This window comes from Castanea sativa, chromosome 2, assembly GCF_040712315.1.
Source record: "Castanea sativa cultivar Marrone di Chiusa Pesio chromosome 2, ASM4071231v1".
NCBI lineage: Eukaryota > Viridiplantae > Streptophyta > Magnoliopsida > Fagales > Fagaceae > Castanea > Castanea sativa.
In genome coordinates this window covers 18,572,254-18,594,101 of record NC_134014.1, presented here as the reverse complement: position 1 = coordinate 18,594,101, position 21,848 = coordinate 18,572,254, and the positions used below count along the sequence as shown (strand labels likewise).

Sequence of the window (21,848 nt, the reverse complement as noted above, 5' to 3'; positions counted from 1 at the left end):
CCATTGCACATTATTAGTATAACAAAAGGCTAACCTGATATTGTATTGGATTCATGTGAAGTGCTCCCAAATATAGTATTCGCATTATTTGGAATAAAATCAGTTGCCACCTCTTCTACCATCACATCCACAAGAACATCTACTAAGCTGTCATTTATAACTTCTTTGTCACATCTTTGGAGGATTTCGTCATTCAATTGCGACATCCACATTACCAAAATGAAAATCACATCCAATAATAGAAGCCTTTACTAATTGTTTGTTGATAATTCCCAATGTTTTTCCCGATTTCAATTTCTTAGTAGCACCATTTTTCTCATGACTTTCAAAGGTACAGATACCAAAACCATACGAAATAGGTACCTCAAATAGATTTCCATTGCTGGTTTTACGTTGAAGGGTAGAGGTACTAGGACCATACAAAATAGGAACATCAAATAGGTTGCCAGGATCCACTTCACTTCTACAATGCATTTCTACTTGAGTTTGGATAGCTCTTTTTTTATTTAAAATCAAATGCCTTTTTGACCTTCTAGCTCGTGCTTCATTTATAACTATCTCAAATAATATACTTGTATTATCAAACCACTAACACAGCAGTACTGCTAAGCACTCACCATATTTTTTAAGTACTTGAAAGTTTATTAGCTGGGAAAATACAAAGTACTGGTAGTTTGGGAATACCATTAAAAAAATGTTAAAGGCTCTAATGAAAATCATATTAACAATAAGTCATAATTTACTGGTAATATTAACAACAATATTATTAGGGTTAAATACTAACCATATTTTTGTAATCACAACATAAACAAGGGAAAAAAACTGACCTTTGTTAATAAAATAAGCAGGTACTATGGAAAATCACAGCTAACTACTTTTTATATTTTTTAATGAATTGAGAATAGATTCAAGGGATAGTAGGAAGTTTTGGTACAATTGTGACCATCGTTCAAATAAGAACATTAAAAGCTCTAATAAATAGAATATCAACAGCCTATCAAATAATTGACCAATAATAATAACAACATAAACAATAAAAAAGAGCTGACCTTTGGTAAGGAAATAAGTAGTTTAAAAGCCTTAGTTCATTAGCAACAAAGTTTCCCAATTTTATGACAATCTCTTGTGGGCGAAAAAAGCAGAGCAAATAAGGACATAAACTATGAAAACATAGACGACCTTTGTTAAGACAATAAGCTATTTATAGACCCTTTATCATATAAGTTACCAACACTTTTTTATGGTAAAACAGCATATACTATTACACAATTAGGGGAAAAGAAGAAGTAGAATCAAACGTGTTTCGAAATTTGGTTTCTAAAGCATGGGGAGACAGCCCTGTGTGTGCAATATAAACAGGTTATTTGAAATATTAACGAAATATTAATGCATTATAAGAACTCTCATTTGCAATTCAAACAATTCGCTAGTTTCCTTGCAACTTGTTATGAAACAAGAAATAAACATGCAACATCAATCATAGACAAACAAAAAAACTTTTATAATTAAAGAATAAAAATTATTCACAAAAAGGACGGAAACAATAGGTAGATGAAAGAAAGGAGTATTCAAACCTTAGGAATGATTGGAATTCGTTTTGTAGACCATAAACCAGGACCATTAAAATTTTGAGTTTCCTTGCAACTTGTTATGAAACAGAAAATAAACATGCAACATCAAAGATAAGAAAACAATAAAAATTAATAATTAAACAATAAAAATTATTCACAAAAAAGAACGAAAGTATAGACAGATGAAAGAAAGAAGTAATTAAACCTTAGGAAGCATAAACTAGGACCATTCAAATTGTGAGTTTCCTTGCAACTTGTTATGAAACAGAAAATAAACATGCAACATCAATCATAGGAAAGGAAGGCCGCATTGATAGGAAGGCCGCATCTAGCTCTCACTCTTTGGAATTGTTTAGAGCTGGTCAGGCAGATGAAATTTGTAGCAAGCCCATGGCAGTTTTGGCATTGAAAAGCTGGCCTAACATCTCGTAGTGTTCTAGCCCCTTTTTGCGAAACTCCTTGCATCGATGGTTGGCCTATTAACAATCGTATATATGGGGTTAAACGATTTATCTATATAAAAACCAGTACAAATGACTTTGGTAATTATTATGTTTAGATTCTGTTCAGCACTTAACACAATTGCACTTGCCCAGGCTGCATCACTTTCTACAACCATTTTTGCAACGGGATCTTATCCGATTCCCATACGTCTGAGGAGCTCGGAGAAGACTCGGTGTCAAACCTTCAATCTTTGATATTTTTGCCTAAGTTTTCCTTTTTGGTAATTTTTATTTGCGCGTAAGTTAAACTCGCACTGAGTGGATCCCCAAAGTCCTTTCTTAAATTGGCCTTGAGGCATGTTCTCTCAAACTTCCTCATCTACCAACACATCTATGAAATACTTCTTCACTGAGGGAGGCCACAACTTTCCATCCTCAACTTCAGTTGCGGCATTTGCCATCTAAATAAAGTTCAACATACACACATATGCTCATCATTTGAAATTTTATGATACAAATAATCAAACATGAACTTTCTCCTCATTAGATACTTTACCTATGAAAAAAGAAGAAGAAAAATAAAGAATAAAGTTAGACTACATGTTTGGTTGTATCCAATGGCTATATCTCTCACTAAAAAAATAAATATGATTACCCATTTTGAAGAAAAAAAATTCAATTATTAAATTGTATTTTTTTCACGGTTTTAACATATTTCGTATTAATCAGATATTATCTATTATTCAAATTAAAAACTTATTTTCTATACCTAATTTTAGACTATAAAAATTTGAAATTTAAACATTTAATTAATGACATAAATATTGGGCTTTGATATTTTGTAGATTTTCCAAGTATGAAGAATATATGAATAAAAAAAAATTCAATAATAGATTTGTCAAAATTCATATCCAATAAAAATATGATCGAAATTGTAATTATTGAAATGATTACAACTAAGTTTATAGTCAAACTAATATATATATATATATATATATATATATATATATATAGATATATATATATATTAGCGGTGGGTTACAAATGCACTCTATCACGATAACACCGGAAACTAGAAGAAAAATCTATAATTCCCCATGTGGAGGCGGTTCTATAAACCTGTAGAAAAATTCAGAAAGAAATAAATCTATAGAACAGAACAAAAGTAGGTCAAACTAAATACACCTTGTGAACTTCTATCATTCGGTCAAAAAAATACACCTTGTGAACTAATAGTTTCCTTATCAAAAAAGGGCAAAAAAAAAAACAAACAAACAAACAAACATGCGGCCTGCGTAGATAAGGCCAAGGCAATTACAAAAGGCCACCAAGTTTCTCAGAAATTTGCACCGCACAATTCTAATAAACCTTTGAAGAGCAAGCCCAAAATGTCTCCCAAACTCTTGTTAGTTTTGCTCATCGGAGCGGTGCTTCTCACCACTCACTCTCTTGCTAATCACCATAAACCACCACCTGATGGTTTTCGTGAGGAAAAGCCGCCAATTGCACATAGACCAGCAGGCTCTCTATTACCACCACACAGACCACCTTCATCTAAGGAACCAAACTTGGATGGCAAACCTCCCAAGGGTTCAAAGCCACGCCCAAAACACAAGCCTCCACCCTCCAACTGAGCTGAGCCTAACTAGCTAGCTAGTTGGGCTCAATCTTATGTTAGTATTAGTATATATATATATATATATATATATATATATATATATATTATGTCATATAATAAGAGCCGCGACTCATAATATCCTCTGTTCTGATGACTACTACTGTTTATGCATGTACCTTTTGCTGCTACTTAATTCTCAGCTACTAGTGGGATATGTTCTTGCTAATGAACCTATATATCTTATCAAAAAAATAAAAGAAAAAGAACCTATATATGGTATGATACGTTGGTTTGGGTTTCCTTAATTATGTTTTTTTTTTAGAAGATCCTTATTATGTTGAACGTGCTATTATTTACAATTTTAAATTGGATTATAAGGTTAAAATATCAATTCTACTACAGGCATCAACTTTTTAATTCTTATGTAAAAGTTTAAATAATATGGAATCTCACCTACGTTATTAAGCTAAAATATCGATTCTGCTACAGAAGTTTTTTTTTTTTTTTTTGAATTGTGCACTCTCTCACCCCTCCCACCCAAAAAGAAAAGACTGTTAATTCGGTACCCATAAACTTATTATTGAAATATTTTCAAGGACCAAGTTAAGAGTTTTTTTTTTTATAATATTTTTTTTAACAATAAGAATGGAATTGATAACAATAAGAATTGAAGATATCATTGTAAACACAAAATTTCCCAATTGCAGAAAATCAAACAATTGAAAAGAAATATGGTTTGCAAATATAAATTTGTATTGATACATAATGAGTACAATCTCTATTTCAATTCTTTTACAAAAGAATACCCTCTGATTCCATCTTCATTGAACTTGACTCGAATAAGGAATTTTTTTGTCTTTAGTTGGAAGATGGATTGAATGGTCTTCACAACAAATTTCTAGCTTTGAGCTTATTAGAGATTTATTGTTCTTGAAGTCTTCGAATGTGAAGGCTCTTAGGTTGAAGTTCTTCGGGGCTTTAGAGGCTTGATCCGCTGAGCTTCAAAGATTTGGGTTTATTGAAGTTTATGGAGGCTTTTTAGCTTACTTCCAATAGAACTTCAAAGAACTCGAACAAAAGATCTTCTTGACTTTGGTTGGAAGATGGATTGAACGGTCTTCACAATGAATCTCTAGCCTTAAGCTTATTAGAGATTTGTTGTCCTTCAAGTTCTTCAAGCAATCCCTTTGAATGTTCTTCAAGTTCTTCAAAGATTCTTGAGACAGAATTTTTCCAGAGCTTGGGCCTCTTGAAAACTTCGTCCCTAAAATGAGAGGGGATGTCCTCTATTTATAGTGATTTTAGAGGATAAGCTCCACTTTGAGTTGATATGCTTGCAAATATGTAGTAGACTTTTGATTGGCCCAAATTCTTCTTAGAGATAATTATCTTTATTTATCTGTATCATATTTTGATAAAGATAACAATCAACAAAGATAAATCATTATCTCTATTTAATTTATTTTAATTAAGATAATTATCTATCAATTTTGAATAGAAAATTTATCTTTATTTTATTTATTTATTTTAATAAAGATAATTATCCATAAATTTTGAATAGGAAATTTATCTTTATCTTGTGGGCCAAATGACATGTGGCAAATTTTGATATGCCAGTGTGATGTCAATTTGGATGACACATGTCATCATCTAATTTAATTAATTTAATGACATTATTTCAAAATTTGTCACTAAATTTTGATGTGGCATTTTATAATTGGCTTAAAATTTTTCCTCTTACAATCATTTTCTTAGTTCATTGTAACTTTAGATTATAATAAAATTTATAGCCAAACTTTATCTTTAGATCTATCTTTTTTAGTCTTTTTTTTTTTTTTTTTTCATGTTAGTTGAGACATATTCATGTATTTTGAGATTTAACATTTTTTTTTTGGTGACAATTGAGATTTGGAGTTCATTAATATTTACATCTGGTGGCCATATATATATATATCTATAGATACACACACACTTAATTGTCATTTAATATAGACTTATTTAAAAATTTTAAGGGGTCATGACTCAACCACTGATCAAAGAAGAAACAATGCTGAAATTAAAATAGTTCATTGGTTATCTGATATTATTTTACAGACACATCCACCACAAAAAAGGTTGTAGATTGGTCGTGCTCACATAGTACAATATACACCGCTGCATGCGGTATATATATGTATGTCAAAAAAAGGTTTTTATTGTTAATTTTTTTTCAATTTAATTTTATTGTTAACTTTTTTCTTGCACATCTATCAAAGTTTGGATCATTCACATATTTTATACTTCATTGGTTTCATTGAAATTTTATTATTCACTGGTACACTATTTAGTAATTTTTATTGCATATGAAAATTTTCAAAATTTTACTGTGGGAAAAATAAAAGATGATTTTATTTTACGAAAGATCATCTTTGAGCATAATTTTGTTAAGAGATACTAAGTTTTTTAATTATATATTTTTGCATATGCCTAATATCGACCTGTACAATATATGTATACAGTATACTCATTAGAATTTAAAAAAGAATAGTTCTCCCCAAAAAAAAATATTTAGTAAACATACGTAAAAGTTGATAAAAGTTGAATTCTACTAAAAAAAAAAAAAAGTTTGAATTATGATTTACTCTAGTATTAAAATATTAAGGTTTGTATACATGTCTATATGTGTTTGTGCATCTATCAGGGTTTGTCTTGATTAATATATATTAGTATTACAACTCTGCCTCAATCTAAAGTAAAAATTCTTAATTTCACCATGATATTAATGACATAGTTAGCTAGTCACTTTGGCTTTTAAGTTTGAGATTATACCTTATTTTTGTAGTAGAAACACTGTTATTAACAATACAGATTCAAATTGAGATACTAACAAGATAATAAACATTCATGCCTTGTCTCTTGGCTAACTACAAATGGAGAACTCAAAAAGGTTTTTCTTCAAACTAGTTTAGAGATAAACTTTTTAAATCTTTAAACTCCTATATATATATTGAATGTAAATTTTGAAAATTTAACTGTTAAATTACATGTTCTTTATTATCATAACACACATGTCAAATTTCGTTCAAATAAATTGTAATTTAATATTTAATCAGTAAACTCAAATTTCATGCATAATTTTAAACAAAAAAAAAAAGAACTTGAAATTAAAACATTTATTTAATAACATAGCAATTGATTTTTAATCTTCTTAAACATTTGTGAGCATGGAGGATATAATAAGAATATACAATCTAACGATTAGATTTTCGAAATTAACATCCAATAAAAATAAAGTTAGAAGAGTTTAAAGAGTTTTTTAGTAAACTAGTTTGGAAATAAACCTTAACCTTGACAAATAGTGTTTTTGTTATCGTCTAAATTCTAATCAACTCACGTTTTTCCAAAAAAAAAAATGAAAAAGTTCTAATCAACTCACAGAAGGTTTGGCAAAAGATATTCAATTTGAAGGACAAAGTCACATGCTTCCTTACACTACTATCAGTCAAAGGTTGCAATAGGTTGGAGTGATTGTTTGGTAATGAATTATACGCCAAGTTTTTTGCTCTTAAATTTTATATACAACTTCTTAAAATCTTACTTTTCTTATTACATTTTGAAGATTGCTTTAGCTGAGCCCACATAGTGTATTACGCACTAATGCATAACACATGTACATTGGAAAGATTATACATTATCAGAATATTTTTGTCACTATAATTATATGTTTTGTTATTTTAAGAGGTGCCAATTAGTTAAATTACAAAACGACTCTTAATATATTTTTTCCCTTGATAATTTTAATGATTGAAGTGAGAGATTTAAATTGTAAATGTCCCCATTATAAACATTAAAAATTATCAACTTCTATAAAACTCTTGGCAGACCCAACTTCAATTATTACAACTTTTTTTATCAGTATGTTCCCGGAGTTTAAAGCCATTTTCATCCACATCTTTTTTTCCGTGGCTAATTTCTAAATCCTACTTCTCTTGCCCTCTTAATTTTTGAAGAAGAATAAAATACAAGTATGATATTATTATGGTTTGATTGGGAAGTATAATAGCCAATAGGTGGTGGTTTTCATTTCCAGTCTTGTTAATTTAGCAATCTCTCTCTCTCTCTCTCTCTCTCTCTCTCTCTCTCTCTCTCTCTCTCTCTCTCTCTATATATATATATATATAAATATATATTCGTTTTGCCGACTACCATATTTGAGGAAATTTTCAACTAAAATCATTCTAAGCTCGCATGTAAATAGAAAATGCAGAGAATTATTGTCTCTTTTTTTCTTTTCTTTTTTGCATATAATTATTGTTAAATACTTAAATGAAGGAAAAAGCAACAAAAAAAATTTTGGATTTTTTTCAACCTATCGAAGAAAAAGAGAAGCATTGTACCTTACCAATTTATAGCGCTAAGTTCAACTTTTTGTACGAGCTAACTTATCAATACAGTGGATTCCAAATGGGCCATATTACATTTATTGGAAAATTGGAAATGAAGGAAAGACAGTAGGTCTCTTAAGTAATTTTACATACAAAATCAAGAAATGCTAGATCATGGATGACATCATTCATCATGAAAACCTGTCTATTCCTAATTAGTTCACTTGTATCTATACTCAGATGCTTAATTAGCATGTTCTTACTTTTACACAAGTTGGCTTTATAATGTTTTTCATTTGGATGGACATGAAGAGGCTTACAATTTTTGGGCTTAAAATACTAATATTAATATTTTTGTGTGTGTTGTAATAAATATTACTGTTTATTAAAAAAAATACAGAGATATTTTTCTAACAAATTTGATTTATATTTCCATTTGTGTATCATATGGTTTAACAAAATTTATTCAATCATTAAAAAAAAAAAAAAAATATCGTTTTAAACCACAATGATGGGGCCAAACTAAAGGTTCAATCTGAGTTATCCTATATCGATCCGATCAATGATGTCCAAAGTTGAATTGATAATAACTTTTGGCTAACTCTTGGCCAAATTACCTGCCCCAGACGCAGCCTTAGCTATTGTCAAACTTTTCAACTCAGTGGGTTTCTTACCTTTAAAAAAAAAAAAAACAAGAAAACGTGAGTGGGTTCCAAGTTTACACTATCACAAAAACGTGTAATCATAAGAAAAATCTATAATTCCTCAAATACAAGCCATGTGGCGTGCAATCATAGGCCGAAGCCCATTATAAAAGGCCAACAAATTCTCAAGTTTGTATAACCATAATTCATAGTCTTTCAAGAGCCCAAAATGGCTACCAAACACTTGTTATTGTTGCTTCTCGCAGTGGTGCTTCTCACCACTCACTCTCTGGCTGACCACCATAAACCACCACACAAGCCTCCTTCAACGGAGGAGACCACCCTGGAATCAAATTTGGATGGCAAACCTCCCAAGGGATACAAGCCACCACCAAAACACAAGCCACCAACCTCATTGGATGGGTTTAATGAGGAAAAACCACCACACAAAGAACAACCAGTAGGCCCTATAAAACCACCACACAAGCCTCCAGCACAGGAGACCTCATTGGATGGCAAACCTCCCAAGGGTTACAAGCCACCACCAAAGCACAAGCCTCCAACTTCCAACTGAGTGAGCCTAGCTAGTTAGGCTCATGTTAGTATTAGTATATATATGCGTACGTGGGTAATATATAATAAGAGCTGCAATTGATAATATCCTCTCTTCTTCCCACAACTGTTTATGCATGTACCACTAGCTTGCTGCTACTTCTAATAAGCTACTTGTGGGATATGTTCACGTTAATGTACTCATTGTAGCGTCCGTGGTTCCTGTCTTTGCTTATGAACATTGACATGCACTTTGCTCTTGTTATGTATAAATTTCATTGGAACCTGTTTGGGACTTTTATGTGCATCTTTGGTTAATGCTACACAAACACTAGTACAACAAACTCATCTGGAAACAAAGAAAAAGAACGTTGATTGGTGCCATGATAGAATAATTACTGACGGCACACCCCTTAGCCAAATTAATATGAGACCAGTCGCAAGAAACCAAGCACAATATTTGTATATTACTAGTCATCACCTACGTTACTATTTAAAATTTTTGGTATCACCGACAATATTAGGTTAAAAAATCAATTCTTAACACTGGAATTTTTAATTATTATTTAAAATTCTAAATAGTATGGTATAACCTACATCATTAGGTTAAAATAAGAATTTCGCTACATACGTTTAAAATTTTTACCGACAAGTGTCACCAACATTTTCATTGATTAGTGTTTTTCATGTGTTGTGGCCCAATTTGGTGGATCCCAGTCCAGTGAGTTTGTCAGAAAATATGTGTGTGCATACTGTATAGCAGAACTGAAAAACAAAAGACTGTGAATGGGTTTCTGGCACATTTTCATTATGCAAAATCGGCCGTGGACCCTAACATCTTCATTTCACGGCGTGGCCCTTGAGATCACCATTTATGAACGACGTATCTAATTTGGGGATCCCGCTTAAAGATCCGTATTTTTCTTATCTTTGATTGGGCTTTTATGATCTTTTCCTCCCTCTACATATTTCAGACTTTATGATCCACATTTTCATCTTTAGATTACATCAACCCGAATTAGGCCAATGGAAAAAAATAAATTGCTCAAGCCAACAACTCTTACAAGCTAAACGAGGGCAACAAATTACTTGAGCCAGCCCACAAATAAGTCAAAAGCATGGCCAGCTTATCGGTGAACTTGATAATATAATTATGAAGTGCAAAAGCCTTCGATCAAGCAAGGAACCATACTTCGATAATTTACACTATGCATGCAAATCTCTTAAACAAATTTAACACCCATGGCAAATCAAGCTGATCCTTGTTAAAATTTAATGCATTGTTACTTGAGACATTCATGACCAACTTATATAAATTTAACGCGTTGCTACAAATTTAACACTACTATGCATGCAAATCTTCTTTAGTAATTTTCTTGCATGTTATTTGAGACATATTCATGTATTTCGATAAGTCTAGAGAAAAAGAAGAGACATTATTATGTATTTGAAAGTTTGGAACTGTCTCTATATACATAGGTATATTTTAATTAAGATTTATTTTAAATACATGACCTGTGTACAATGTATCAGTTAGGATACAAACATGTCTAAAACTAGACACATGTCTATATGCTAATGTATCACATGCATTGAGGCATTGGAAAAATTCTTAACCCTATTTTAAAATTTTGAGGGTCCATGACATGGCTCTATTATTGATCAAATTAAGGTCATTCTCATAAATGAAAAAAAGAAGAAAAACAAAACTGGAATTAGCATTGGTTATCACATTCACAACAAACATTGTAGATTATTTCTGGCGTCCACATAGTTCAACACGCATCAATGCATGCTGGATCCCCTTCGCCACTGAAAATTTTAGAAAAAATCAATTTTACCATTTTTTAAGGGCTAAATTGTAGCTCCCTCAGTAATTACAAAAAAGAAAAAATACTCATCCATCCCATTCCCACATTGTAACTTTGCGGAGGCAACAATGGGTCGAAATCTATCTTATGCGTGGAGAAGCTTAATGGCGGCACAAAGCATAGTCCAAAGGGGTATGACGTGGCAAGTAGGGAATGGTAACAAGATAAGGGTGTGGCATGATAAATGGATCCCTAGGCCGTGTACATATAAGGTGATTTCAACGGAAAAGCTATGAAGCACGGGTGCGTTTCGGGATTCGGGTGCGGGTGTGGGACTCGGCAATTTTTGAAAAAGTAGGATGCGGGTGCGGCGATTAAAAAATTATTAAAAATATTTTTATTTATATTTTTAATATATTACTAAACATATTTTTTTTTCACATTATATAAATATATACCAAATTTAAGAGCAATAGTAAATAATAATTAGAATACAGAGAATGGGAAAGAGCCTAGCTGAAGAGTGAAGGCAGAGAGTGGAAGAGAGGCGCAAAAAAAATGAAGAGGGAGAGGGCTAGATCTTGGTTTTTTTCCAAACGGTGCGTTTGCACCTTTTTTTTTTTTTTTTTTTTTCGGCCAAGTTAAAATGATACGCACCTGTTTTTTTTTTTTTTTTTTTTTTGAATTTCGGCTGGTATCGGCAGATTTCGCTGGTATCGGTTTGCGCCCGATACAGACCGATTCGGGCCGAATCAGCGCGAATCGACCCGATTTCGTGTGCGTCGGCCCAAATCAGCGCCATATCGGCGCGAATCGCGCCAAAAAAAATATTTTTTTAATGCTCGACGCGGCACGGACGCGCAGGTAGCAGCGTCGCCTGCGCGTCCCCGCGTCAGACGCGGGTGTGGCAGCCCAAACGCCGCACCCGTGCTTCCCAATGGAAAAGCCTAATTCATCTAATGCTCTGGTTTGTGAGCTCATAAACAAAGGAACAAGGGAGTGGAATATTAATAATCTAAACAGTTGGTTCTTACCCGAAGATAGGGAAGCTATCCTGGGCATCCCGTTGAGCTCAAGCAACACTCCTGACAGACTAGTTTGGGCCGAGACTAGAAGTGGGAAATTCACTGTCAAAAGTGCTTATGCACTAGCATTGGAAGAAAAGGTGCACAACACCAGGGCTGACTGCTCGGACGAATCAGCGGGGAAAATATGGAAGACCATCTGGCAACTGAGAATCCCACAGAAAATAAAGCATTTTGCGTCGAAGGCAGCTCGAGACATTCTAGCCACAAAATCTAATTTGGCGAAGCGAAAAATCACGCCAAATGGAATGTGCGATCTATATGTGGTCAAAATGAGGAAACAGTCTGTCATCTGTTATGGAGCTGTGATCATGCCAAAGAAGTTTGGAAGAATAGTAAGTTCACATGGCCATTCGAAATCTCGATGCAATGGAATTTTTTGGATGCGGTGGCGAAAATTGGTTAGATTCTATTATTAACCCAAAAATAAAAGATTATATTGTCATAGGTAATATTTCATTTATTTGTAAATTTTAGTAACTATAAATGTATTGGAAAAAAGGGTAGTACGATCTTGCGGAATGCTATATACTTGGTGGAGGAATTTTGGCTCGCCAATGAAGAAAAAACAGAGCATCAGGTGGAACTCGTTCCTCTGGTCTCTTGGCAACCACCTAGTCAAGGGTACTACAAAGTTAATACTGATGGTGCGGTTTTCCCGAAGAGATAGCAGGCAGGATCTGGTGTGGTCATCAGAGATGATGCTGGGGAAGTGTTCGCAGCCCTGAGCAAGAAGTGGAAGAGCCCATTGGGTGCAATAGAAGCTGAAGCAAAAGCCTTGGAAGCCGGGGTCAACTTTGCAAGGGAGGTTGGAATTAGAGAGGCAGAGTTTGAGAGTGATTCTGTGGTGATTTGTAATGCTCTGCAAGGACTGGTGTCGCCGCCCTCTTCAGTAGTGAATGTACTTGCTGGGATAATGAACGAAGTATCATACTTCAGGCAATGGAAGTTTGCCCACGTTAAGAGGCAGGGAAATGTCCCTGCTCATTTACTAGCTCAACACGCTAAGAACGTTGAGGATTTTGTTGCATGGCGAGCGGATTGTCCTAGTCTGATAGAGCACGCTTGTATGCAAGACAAAATGTAACTCATTATTTTGCTTTCAATAAAGTTAAGTATTTCCCAAAAAAAAAAAAAAGTAACTTCTATTTTTAGAGATACACTTTTCACCAGAGTCACCACACACCGTCTCCAGCTCTCTACAATTCAACCTCTACAAATACAACTCACCCAAATCACTTTTGATTCACGGAACTGTTGTGTCATTGTCGGATCTCCACGGCTCGGTATATGCTCTTCGCCCCTCTAGAACATATCGATCTCTAAACGATAGTCTTTCTATCTTTTGTGACCGAGTATAGATAAGTATTATATTTGTTTTTAGATTGCGTATTGTATTTGTTCTGAAATCTACATATATATTAGAATGACTTTTAGTTAATATCTCTTTAATATTTATTATATATTTTATATAGTTATATCTTTAAGTTAAGTGGCACACTAACAGTAGGATTTCTCCCTACTTATTTTATATTTAATTATTCTTGTCACACACACTTTATGTCTTAAGTATACATTATCGGGACCACTTGTAAATGATCCTTTGTCCATGACTATTACGTTGGCCTCTAACATATATTATTACTTCTAATCACGCATATATTTGTTTTTGGAAACTAATCTAATTTCTACTTCTAAAAAAAGTTATATTTCTTCTTAATTTTGAAAAGTAAAATATTAAATTTGATAAGAATATAGTGTAAACATTTATGTTTATGTTTACACCATCTAACATGTTACATTATTATTATTGTATAAAAAGTGGGGAATAATATATATACAGTGACAAAACTTAAGGTACAATTATTTAGGTTTTTTTTTTTTTTTTTGAAATACTAAGTATTTTAACACACACACATAGGGAAGGGGGAGAATGTCTTAAAAAAACTAATAGTTATTTAGGTACTCAATAGTATATTTCCTAATTAAATTGAAATATGTATATAGTTACATTGGTCAATGAAGCAAAAATATTGTTATTTTTTTCAAAGACAATTATATGTAGTTATATGTTTGAATTCAATTATGGAACACCTAAGAAATTGTACTTAAGATTTACCCTAAATACAATCACACCCTTATTCATCAAAAAATTAATCTCGTTTAATTAGAAAATTGAATCCCTGTCCATTGCTAGTGGACTCATCATCAGAGACACTAACAAGGTGTTGGGAAAGTCATGAGAGTTGTTGAAAATACTGTCATTGATAAAGAAATTCAAAGTCGAATGAAAAGTCTCTCTCTCTCTCTCTCTCTCTCTCTCTCATGCATGGGAAAAAATAAAATTACAAATCCTTCTCTCTCTTCAAAACCCCACCGACTCTCTCTCTCTCTCTCTCTTTCTCTCTCTCTCTCTCTCTCAGATACCGAGCCACATCCTTCATGCCTAGCATAGCCCCGCCAAATCCAACTCATCCCTCTTCACTAATCTCACTCTGCCGCCAAAAACCGCTGCTCCACTATGGCTGAAGCTCGCAGTTGTGGGTTGGTTTTTGGGCTTTTTCATTGAATGGGGATTTTATGGGTTTTCGGGGTTTGATTTTGGTTTATGGGTTTCTCATTGAATGGGTTTAATGGGTTTTTGAGATATGATTTTGATGAGTGTTTGATGGGTTTTTGGGGTTTGGTTTTGGTTTATGGGTTTCTCATTGAATGGGGCTCATTGGGTTTTTGACATTTGATTTTGATGAGGGGTTAGATCACTTTGATTGATTTTTGGGGTTTGATTCTGGTGTATGGGTTCCTCAATTTTATTTTATTTTTTGCTAATGAATTTATGAGTTTCTCACTGAATGGGGTTTAATGGGTTTTTGGAATTTGATTTTGATGAGGGTTGAATTCGTGTGAAGAATTTGAGTAGGTTGGAGAAATTGATGGTTATGGGTTTGAAAAATTTGTACAATCTGTGGAGTTTGGCGGAAGTTTTGGTGGTGGTTTGGTAGGGATTTTGTGGCAGTGGCAGTGGTTTTTGTGGTGTCTCAATGTCTTGGTAAAAATGGGTTTGAGATGTGGTGATTTGGGATTTTGAGTTGCAGTGAGAAGTAAGATGAACAACAATCTTTCTAGGCTGATATATCTCAACCTCTCCAACTACTTTTTTTCTGGCCACATTTCGTCAAAATTTTTAGAGCTTTCCAAGTTGACATCCCTTGATCTGTCATATGATTATATACTTCATGTCACAAGTCTAAATGGTTTAGTTCAAAACTTAACTAGCTTGAGAGATTTACGTCTTAGTTACGTTCAAATATCATCTCCAATGCCAGAAATCACTAACTTTACAACTTTACAGGTATAATAAAATCACTAACTTTACAGGTACAGGTTAACTTCACAATATTATTCATTGCATCTTCTCTGTAACAAAATAAGATGATTCCATTTTGATTTAACCTCACAAACATTAAAATTTGTCATGGGTCCACAGACCTAACTATTTCAAGGCTCAAGCAGGATCAAATTTATTTTGGGCCAAAATATGATTTCCACATGTTATTAAACGCTTTTAAAGGAAATCATTAAAAGGGGTTTATACTGATGTTTTCCAATACTACCAGAAAATTGGAACTGATGAAGAGCTATGGGTAAGAAGGAAAAATATTATCATAGGAAGGAAGAGAGAGCGTTGGTGGGGTTTTGAAGAAAGAGAGAGAAGGTTTTGCATTTTTATTTTTTCCATGCGTGTGAGAGAGAGAAACGTTAAGAACTTAACAGAAGTTTTCTTTAAATTGGTCATGAACAGGTGTCCTTCTAATATCTTGACACATATACCAATATGTAGGAAGTGCTGCAAACTTGTTTGCAGCAAATCCTTGTCCAAATGATATTTATTTCAAAGTTAGAGATTTAAATAAAACATATTAATAGTTTAAGGTTAAAATAATGGTAAATTATAAATTACACCCCTGAAATTTGGGTTGCTTGGACTTGGCACCCCAAATTTTAAAAACTTTGATTTTACACCTTGAAATTTTTTTTCGTTAGAAATTTATCCCTGACGGTTAGTTTTTGCTATTAAATGATATATGCGCATGCTGAAATGTTTTATTTTTGCCAAATCAGCCCTAAAACTACATTGTTTTAATAAAAAATAAAAGTTTATCTGGCACCATCCAAACAATATAGTTTTTCCCAAGCTAAAATACAAAACTTTAATCCTAAACTACACCGTTTCAGTCATATTCTAAAACCCCAAATCACTCTTACCATCACATCAGCTACTCCCAAATCGCATAGCAGGCCTCAATGTGAGTTATAACTTGAAGTTTGATTCTGTTAGCAATCCACCTCCGACGGTTAGGTTTTGCTATTAAGTGACACATGTGCATGCTTATGTGTTTTATTTTCGCCAAATCAGCCCCATAACTACATCATTTCAATAAAAAATAAAAGTTTATCTAGTACCATCCAAATGGTATAGTTTTTCCCAAGCCAAAATACAAAACTTCAATCCTAAACTACATTGTTACACCAAGGAGCTCAATACCATCTATAATATCATATAAACCAAAAAGTAATTGAAAACACCATTGCCTAAGATGACATACCGTGAAGATTTTAGAGGTAGTCCTCCCAATTTTGAAAAATCAGTCTTTAATAAGTTTAGAACAAACCCAAAAATAAATAAATAAATAAATAATGAAATCACTTCTCTGCTAATTGTTAAACAGAATTTCCGCCTATATATAGTCCTATTTGAACTTTGCTTTTCAAACCTTCACTTTTCAAACCTTCATGCTGTGTATATCAAACTAAAAAGTCCTAAGAAAAAAAAATGAAGGGTATCTAGCGCCACAAACTCCATTTTTGTAGTAAGATGAATCTGCTCTAGAGATACTCTTTATTTTGTTAGCTTGTTGTTGAGTATTTATCTTGTGGTGGTGGATGGGTTCTGACGATGAGGCCTACTCTGTGATTTGGGAGTAGTTAATGTGACGATACGAGTGATTTGAGATTTTAGAATTTGACTGAAATGGTTTAGTTTACGATTGGAGTATTGTATTTTAGCTTGGAAAAAGCTGTACTGTTTGGATGGTGCTAGGTAAACTTATATATATATATATATATATATATATATAAAATTAAAATGGTGTAGTTTGGGGCTGATTTGACAAAAATAAAACATGTCAGCTTGTACGTGCCACTTAACAGTAAAAACTAACCGTGAGAAGTGAATTGCTAATAGAACCAAACTTCAAGATGTAAAATCAAAATTCTGAAACTTTAAGGTAAAAAATCCAAGCAACTTCAAATTTTAGGGGTGTAATTTACATTTTCCCTTAAAATGATATTACATCCCTAAAATAATAATGCCTAAAACTCTAATATTTAATATATATATATAGGGTTATTTATATTTATTTAAATAGAGTAAAAATTACATTAGGGATAAATTGTATATATAGCAATTACTTAAATTAATTTGACATTGACAAAATTATAATGGACATAGTCATTCTAATAATTATTTTAAGAAATAAAGGGGAAAAAATAAGGGTTTTAATCCTTACACAAATTAGAGTTATAAAGTACTACATATATAAATCATTCATTATATTTTTATTTCACCCCCTAAGGCACAAAATCCTAACTTTTTTATTTTTATTTTTTATATATATAAGAAAATTCCTAACTCAGTCATTGGATATGTTTTTCTCTGGAATTAGGCTGCGCTTTTGTCTAGTGCCTCCAGTGTATTAGACTCACTGCAATCATGACACGAGTCCATTTTGAACATGCGTCATAATCGCAATAAGTTCAGTGTCACATGACATTAGACAGAAGCCACTGCACCCTCTAGAAGCAACCCAATTGCACATAAAGCAAAATAGAGACGCTAGAACGATATAATAACAATTTCTTGTCTTTTCTTTTGGCTTACGATATAGATTCAAATGCCTCAGAAAGTTTTCAAAAGGCATATTAAAATTTGGAGGACAAATTCATGTGCTCACTCCAGTAGTATCTGTCAAAGGTCACGATCTTAAGTGGGAAATGAAGAATAGCCGGAGTTAAGGTAGGCTCCTGTATTCATTGCGCCGACATAGTTCATTTGTTAACCACCACAAACCACAACAAAGGTTGAAGATTGGTTGTGCCCACATAGTGCATGCCGCATGCACGTCAGAAAGGTTGTTATTTTCTTTTTGAGAAAGGAACGTCAGAAAGAACCGCATATTAGCGATTCTATTTTCATAATAACTATTATTATGTGTTAAGCCCCCCAAATCAGTTGAAAGGAGATATAATAAATATTGTAGAATTGTTAAAGAGTATCAGAATACTTTTATAATCGTACAATGTTTTTATGCCGACAATTTCTGTCGCAAAGATTGTCATAATAATAGTATGACGTGAGAGATTATAAATTGTTATTTACTACTTTTATATTGACCTATATTACTTTTTATTGGCTAATTACAATTAGTCACATTAATTAAAATTGTAGCAAAAATTATGGTACAAAAGTTCTTTATATTGAGCCGATTAAAATATAATAATGTTAATAGATGCCCTAAATACAATTGTTAATAAATTATAATAGAAAAATTTTGAGGGCTCAAAAAAAATGGAAAAGTTTTGACACTATTTTCATAAAAAATATAAAAAATTGTCAACAACATTTATTATTTTATATTTCTCTCAATAAAATGTTATTTTTATTATCAGATAGTGTCCTTGCCCCTTAGGTCTCAGAAAATTATTAGATATTCTGGGAGTATCATAAATGTGTACTCCCCTCTCTCACATGAATGGTGGGTCTCATTATAAATTTAATTAGTGGGATCGACCATTCATATGAGAGAAGGGAGTACACATTTATAGTATTTCAGGAGTACATAATAATTTATCGTTAGTCTCATGCCTTTTTCATCAATATCATTAGGTAATAAATATCTAAATCATACATCTCTTGCGCTCTTAATTTAGAAAAATAAAATAAAAATATGACATTATTATGGTATAATTGAGAAGTATAATACTAATAATAGGCTTAATAGCCAGTTGGGGGTGCTTTGTCATTTCTAGTCCCGTTAATATAGCGAACTCTAACATTTTTTTTCCCCATTTTATCAAGTGCCATATTATTAGATATTTTCTACGAAATCATAATACGCTCTTATGTAAATAATAAATGCATAGAATCAATTTTTTTTCGCAGATAAATATTGTTAACTGCATCTTATCAGCGTAAGAAAGAAAGAAAAAACATTGTAGCTTACCCATTTCTTTCGCTAGGTTCAATTTTTTGTGGGCTAACTTATCAATATTGTGGGCTCCAGATGTTGGCCCTTATTACATTGATTGAAATGAAGGCAAGATATAGTTAGGTTTTACTGTTGTTGGGAGGGACCTCTGAAATTAATCTTTCATACAAAAACAACAAATACTAGATCATGAATGAAATCATTCATGAAAACATAGTTTCAAGTCCAAGCAATTATAAAAAGCCACCACATTGCACTAGTTTTGCACCGTCCTTAATTTGAAGAGCGCAAAATGTCTTCCAAGTACTTGTTAGTGTTACTCCTTGGAGTGGAGCTTCTTAGTCTCACCACTTCCACTCTTGCTGATATAAAAAAACCTCCAGTTAAAAGCCCCCCACCTCACAAGCCACCTCCTCTTGAGGAGACCTTAGATGGCAAACCACCACACTATGAGCCACCCCGAAACACAAGCCACCAACCCCACTCGATAAGGAAGAGAAGCCATTCTCTGGACAAAAGCCACCAAGCCCTTTCGAGAAACCTTCAAAGGGTAAGGGAGAGAAGCCACCACCAGAACACAAGCCATCAAAAGAGCATTTCCCAGGACACCCTCCACTAGAGGATGCCAAACACTCGTACGAGCCGGCCGCTGAGAAGAAGCCACCAGTGCCACCATACAAGCCCCCTCACAAGCCTCCATCAGCCAACTGATCAGTGGTTTAGATGTGTGTATAGTTAAAAATAAGAGCTGCACAACTGCTGTGCTAAGTGTCTATGGTTCGATTACTTTAGTGCAGGGTCATGTGCATGCTTAATTTGTACTTGGTTTTTCAGTACGTAGTCTGCATGCATGGACTGATGGACATGCAGGTGGCCTTGTTACACTTAAATTAATTAATGTCATGTATGTTATTATCACTATCTATGACATACACGCTACTCTACGTAATGATTGTGGATAGAAACTCTAATTAATTCATTCATTCTAAAATAAATGAATTATTCTCAACAATTCCGTAAAATGGACTTTTTGTAATGACTAGCTATAAAGAAAATTAATTAAAGTTATTATTAACACGTAAAACCTATATGATATCGCGCCTGAAAATTCCGGTAAGTAAGATAGGAATAAATTAATTTAGCTTGCTTTCTGAGGTTTGTACAAATCTCGCAACGGGCTCAGTTTCCAATCCGACAAAGATAGAGAAGATTTGTACAAATCTCTTAAACAACTTCTCATAGATCAACTTTGAGTTGTGTACTATTTCGTTTTAACTTACGTGACCAATAAAATAAAAGAAATGATATTTTTACAAAATTTTTACAAAAAATTTTAAATAGTAGGTTGTTATTGTTGGGGCAAAAAAGCAATCTTCGTGTTAGGTTCAAATTTAAACTAATAATAACTAACCACTTGCGATTTATTGTGAAAATGTTGTGAACGTAGCATCTCTCTTAAAATAATAATAATAATAATAATTTATTTGACTTTTTAAAATGTCACGTCAGATCCACGTCAACATATAAATTAAAAACATTAATTTATTAATTTTAACTCAATAAAAAATTAAAAACAAAAAATAATATGAATTTAGATCTAGGTTTATCTTGAACAAGAGCATGAAGAGCAAATTCAAAACCCAAAAACATATTATGTTTAAAAGAATAAAAATAAACGTTGTTAAAATTGTTGGTAGCTTCTTTAATCTCAACGAGTGAGAGGTAACAACACAAACTTAAATCCAAAATAAAACCCCCACACGACCATGCTTTCATTTTCCAATTTACGTATATCTCTCTCTTCTGAAACTTTTTCTCTCAAAGGTTTTGGATCTTGATTTGATGGGTTTGATTTGGGTTAGAGATAGAGAGAGGCTGAGATCGATTTGATTCGGGTTAAAGAGCGTTGCTGAGATCGGTTGTTGGTGGCGGTATGGCTAGCGGTGGCTGTAGGTTGTTGTATGTGGGTTTTGCTACATTGGGAGCGGTGGTTTTTGTTCCTCCGATCTTCTTGTTGTGGCCCATATCTTGTGGTAATTTTCTGGGTTTGTGTTAATTGTGGTAATTTTTTGTGTTAATTTTCTAGGTTTGTATTCTTTGAGTTTTGAAAATTTTGGGTGTTAGAGTTTAGCTAGAGAGATGGAGATTAGGAAGAACAATGTGGTTTCAGTTGCAAATAAGTTTGTTATTCAAAATGCTGATCTGGTTTTTATTTTTCTGCTCAATATTGGTTTTTCCCTCATCTCGCATTCAAATTGTTTTAAAAATCTTTTGTTGTAACCAATTTATGCGATTTCTGGGTTTTAGCTTTGCCTGTGTGTGTTTAAATGATTCTGGACAACCAATTTGTCTGATTTTTTTACTTGGTTTCCACTGTTCATTGAATGCTCTAGCTAGTTTGATTCTAGAAACACTCATTCTGATAGTTAAATTGTTACACTCTAGGTTCCAATATTTGAAACTGAAAGGTTGATCTGTTAGTGTTATATAGC

General features: G+C 33.0%; 1 protein-coding gene across 1 annotated transcript; it reads left to right on the top strand.

Annotated features, from left to right (window-relative positions):
* Nucleotides 1-11,940: 11,940 nt before the first annotated feature.
* Nucleotides 11,941-13,175, top strand: LOC142624996 (uncharacterized). The gene is made up of 2 exons (XM_075798711.1): nucleotides 11,941-12,423; nucleotides 12,762-13,175. Exons 1-2 carry the CDS (start codon nucleotides 11,941-11,943, stop codon nucleotides 13,173-13,175), a joined length of 897 nt encoding a protein of 298 aa, XP_075654826.1.
* The last annotated feature ends 8,673 nt before the right edge of the window (nucleotides 13,176-21,848 follow it).

Coding starts and splice junctions, on each gene's coding strand:
- LOC142624996 (XM_075798711.1), top strand. CDS start 11,941: ATGGAAAAGCCTAATTCATCTAATGCTCTGGTTTGTGAGCTCATAAAC. Junction 12,424..12,761: donor CAAAGAAGTTTGGAAGAATA/GTAAGTTCACAT, acceptor AAGAGATAGCAG/GCAGGATCTGGTGTGGTCAT.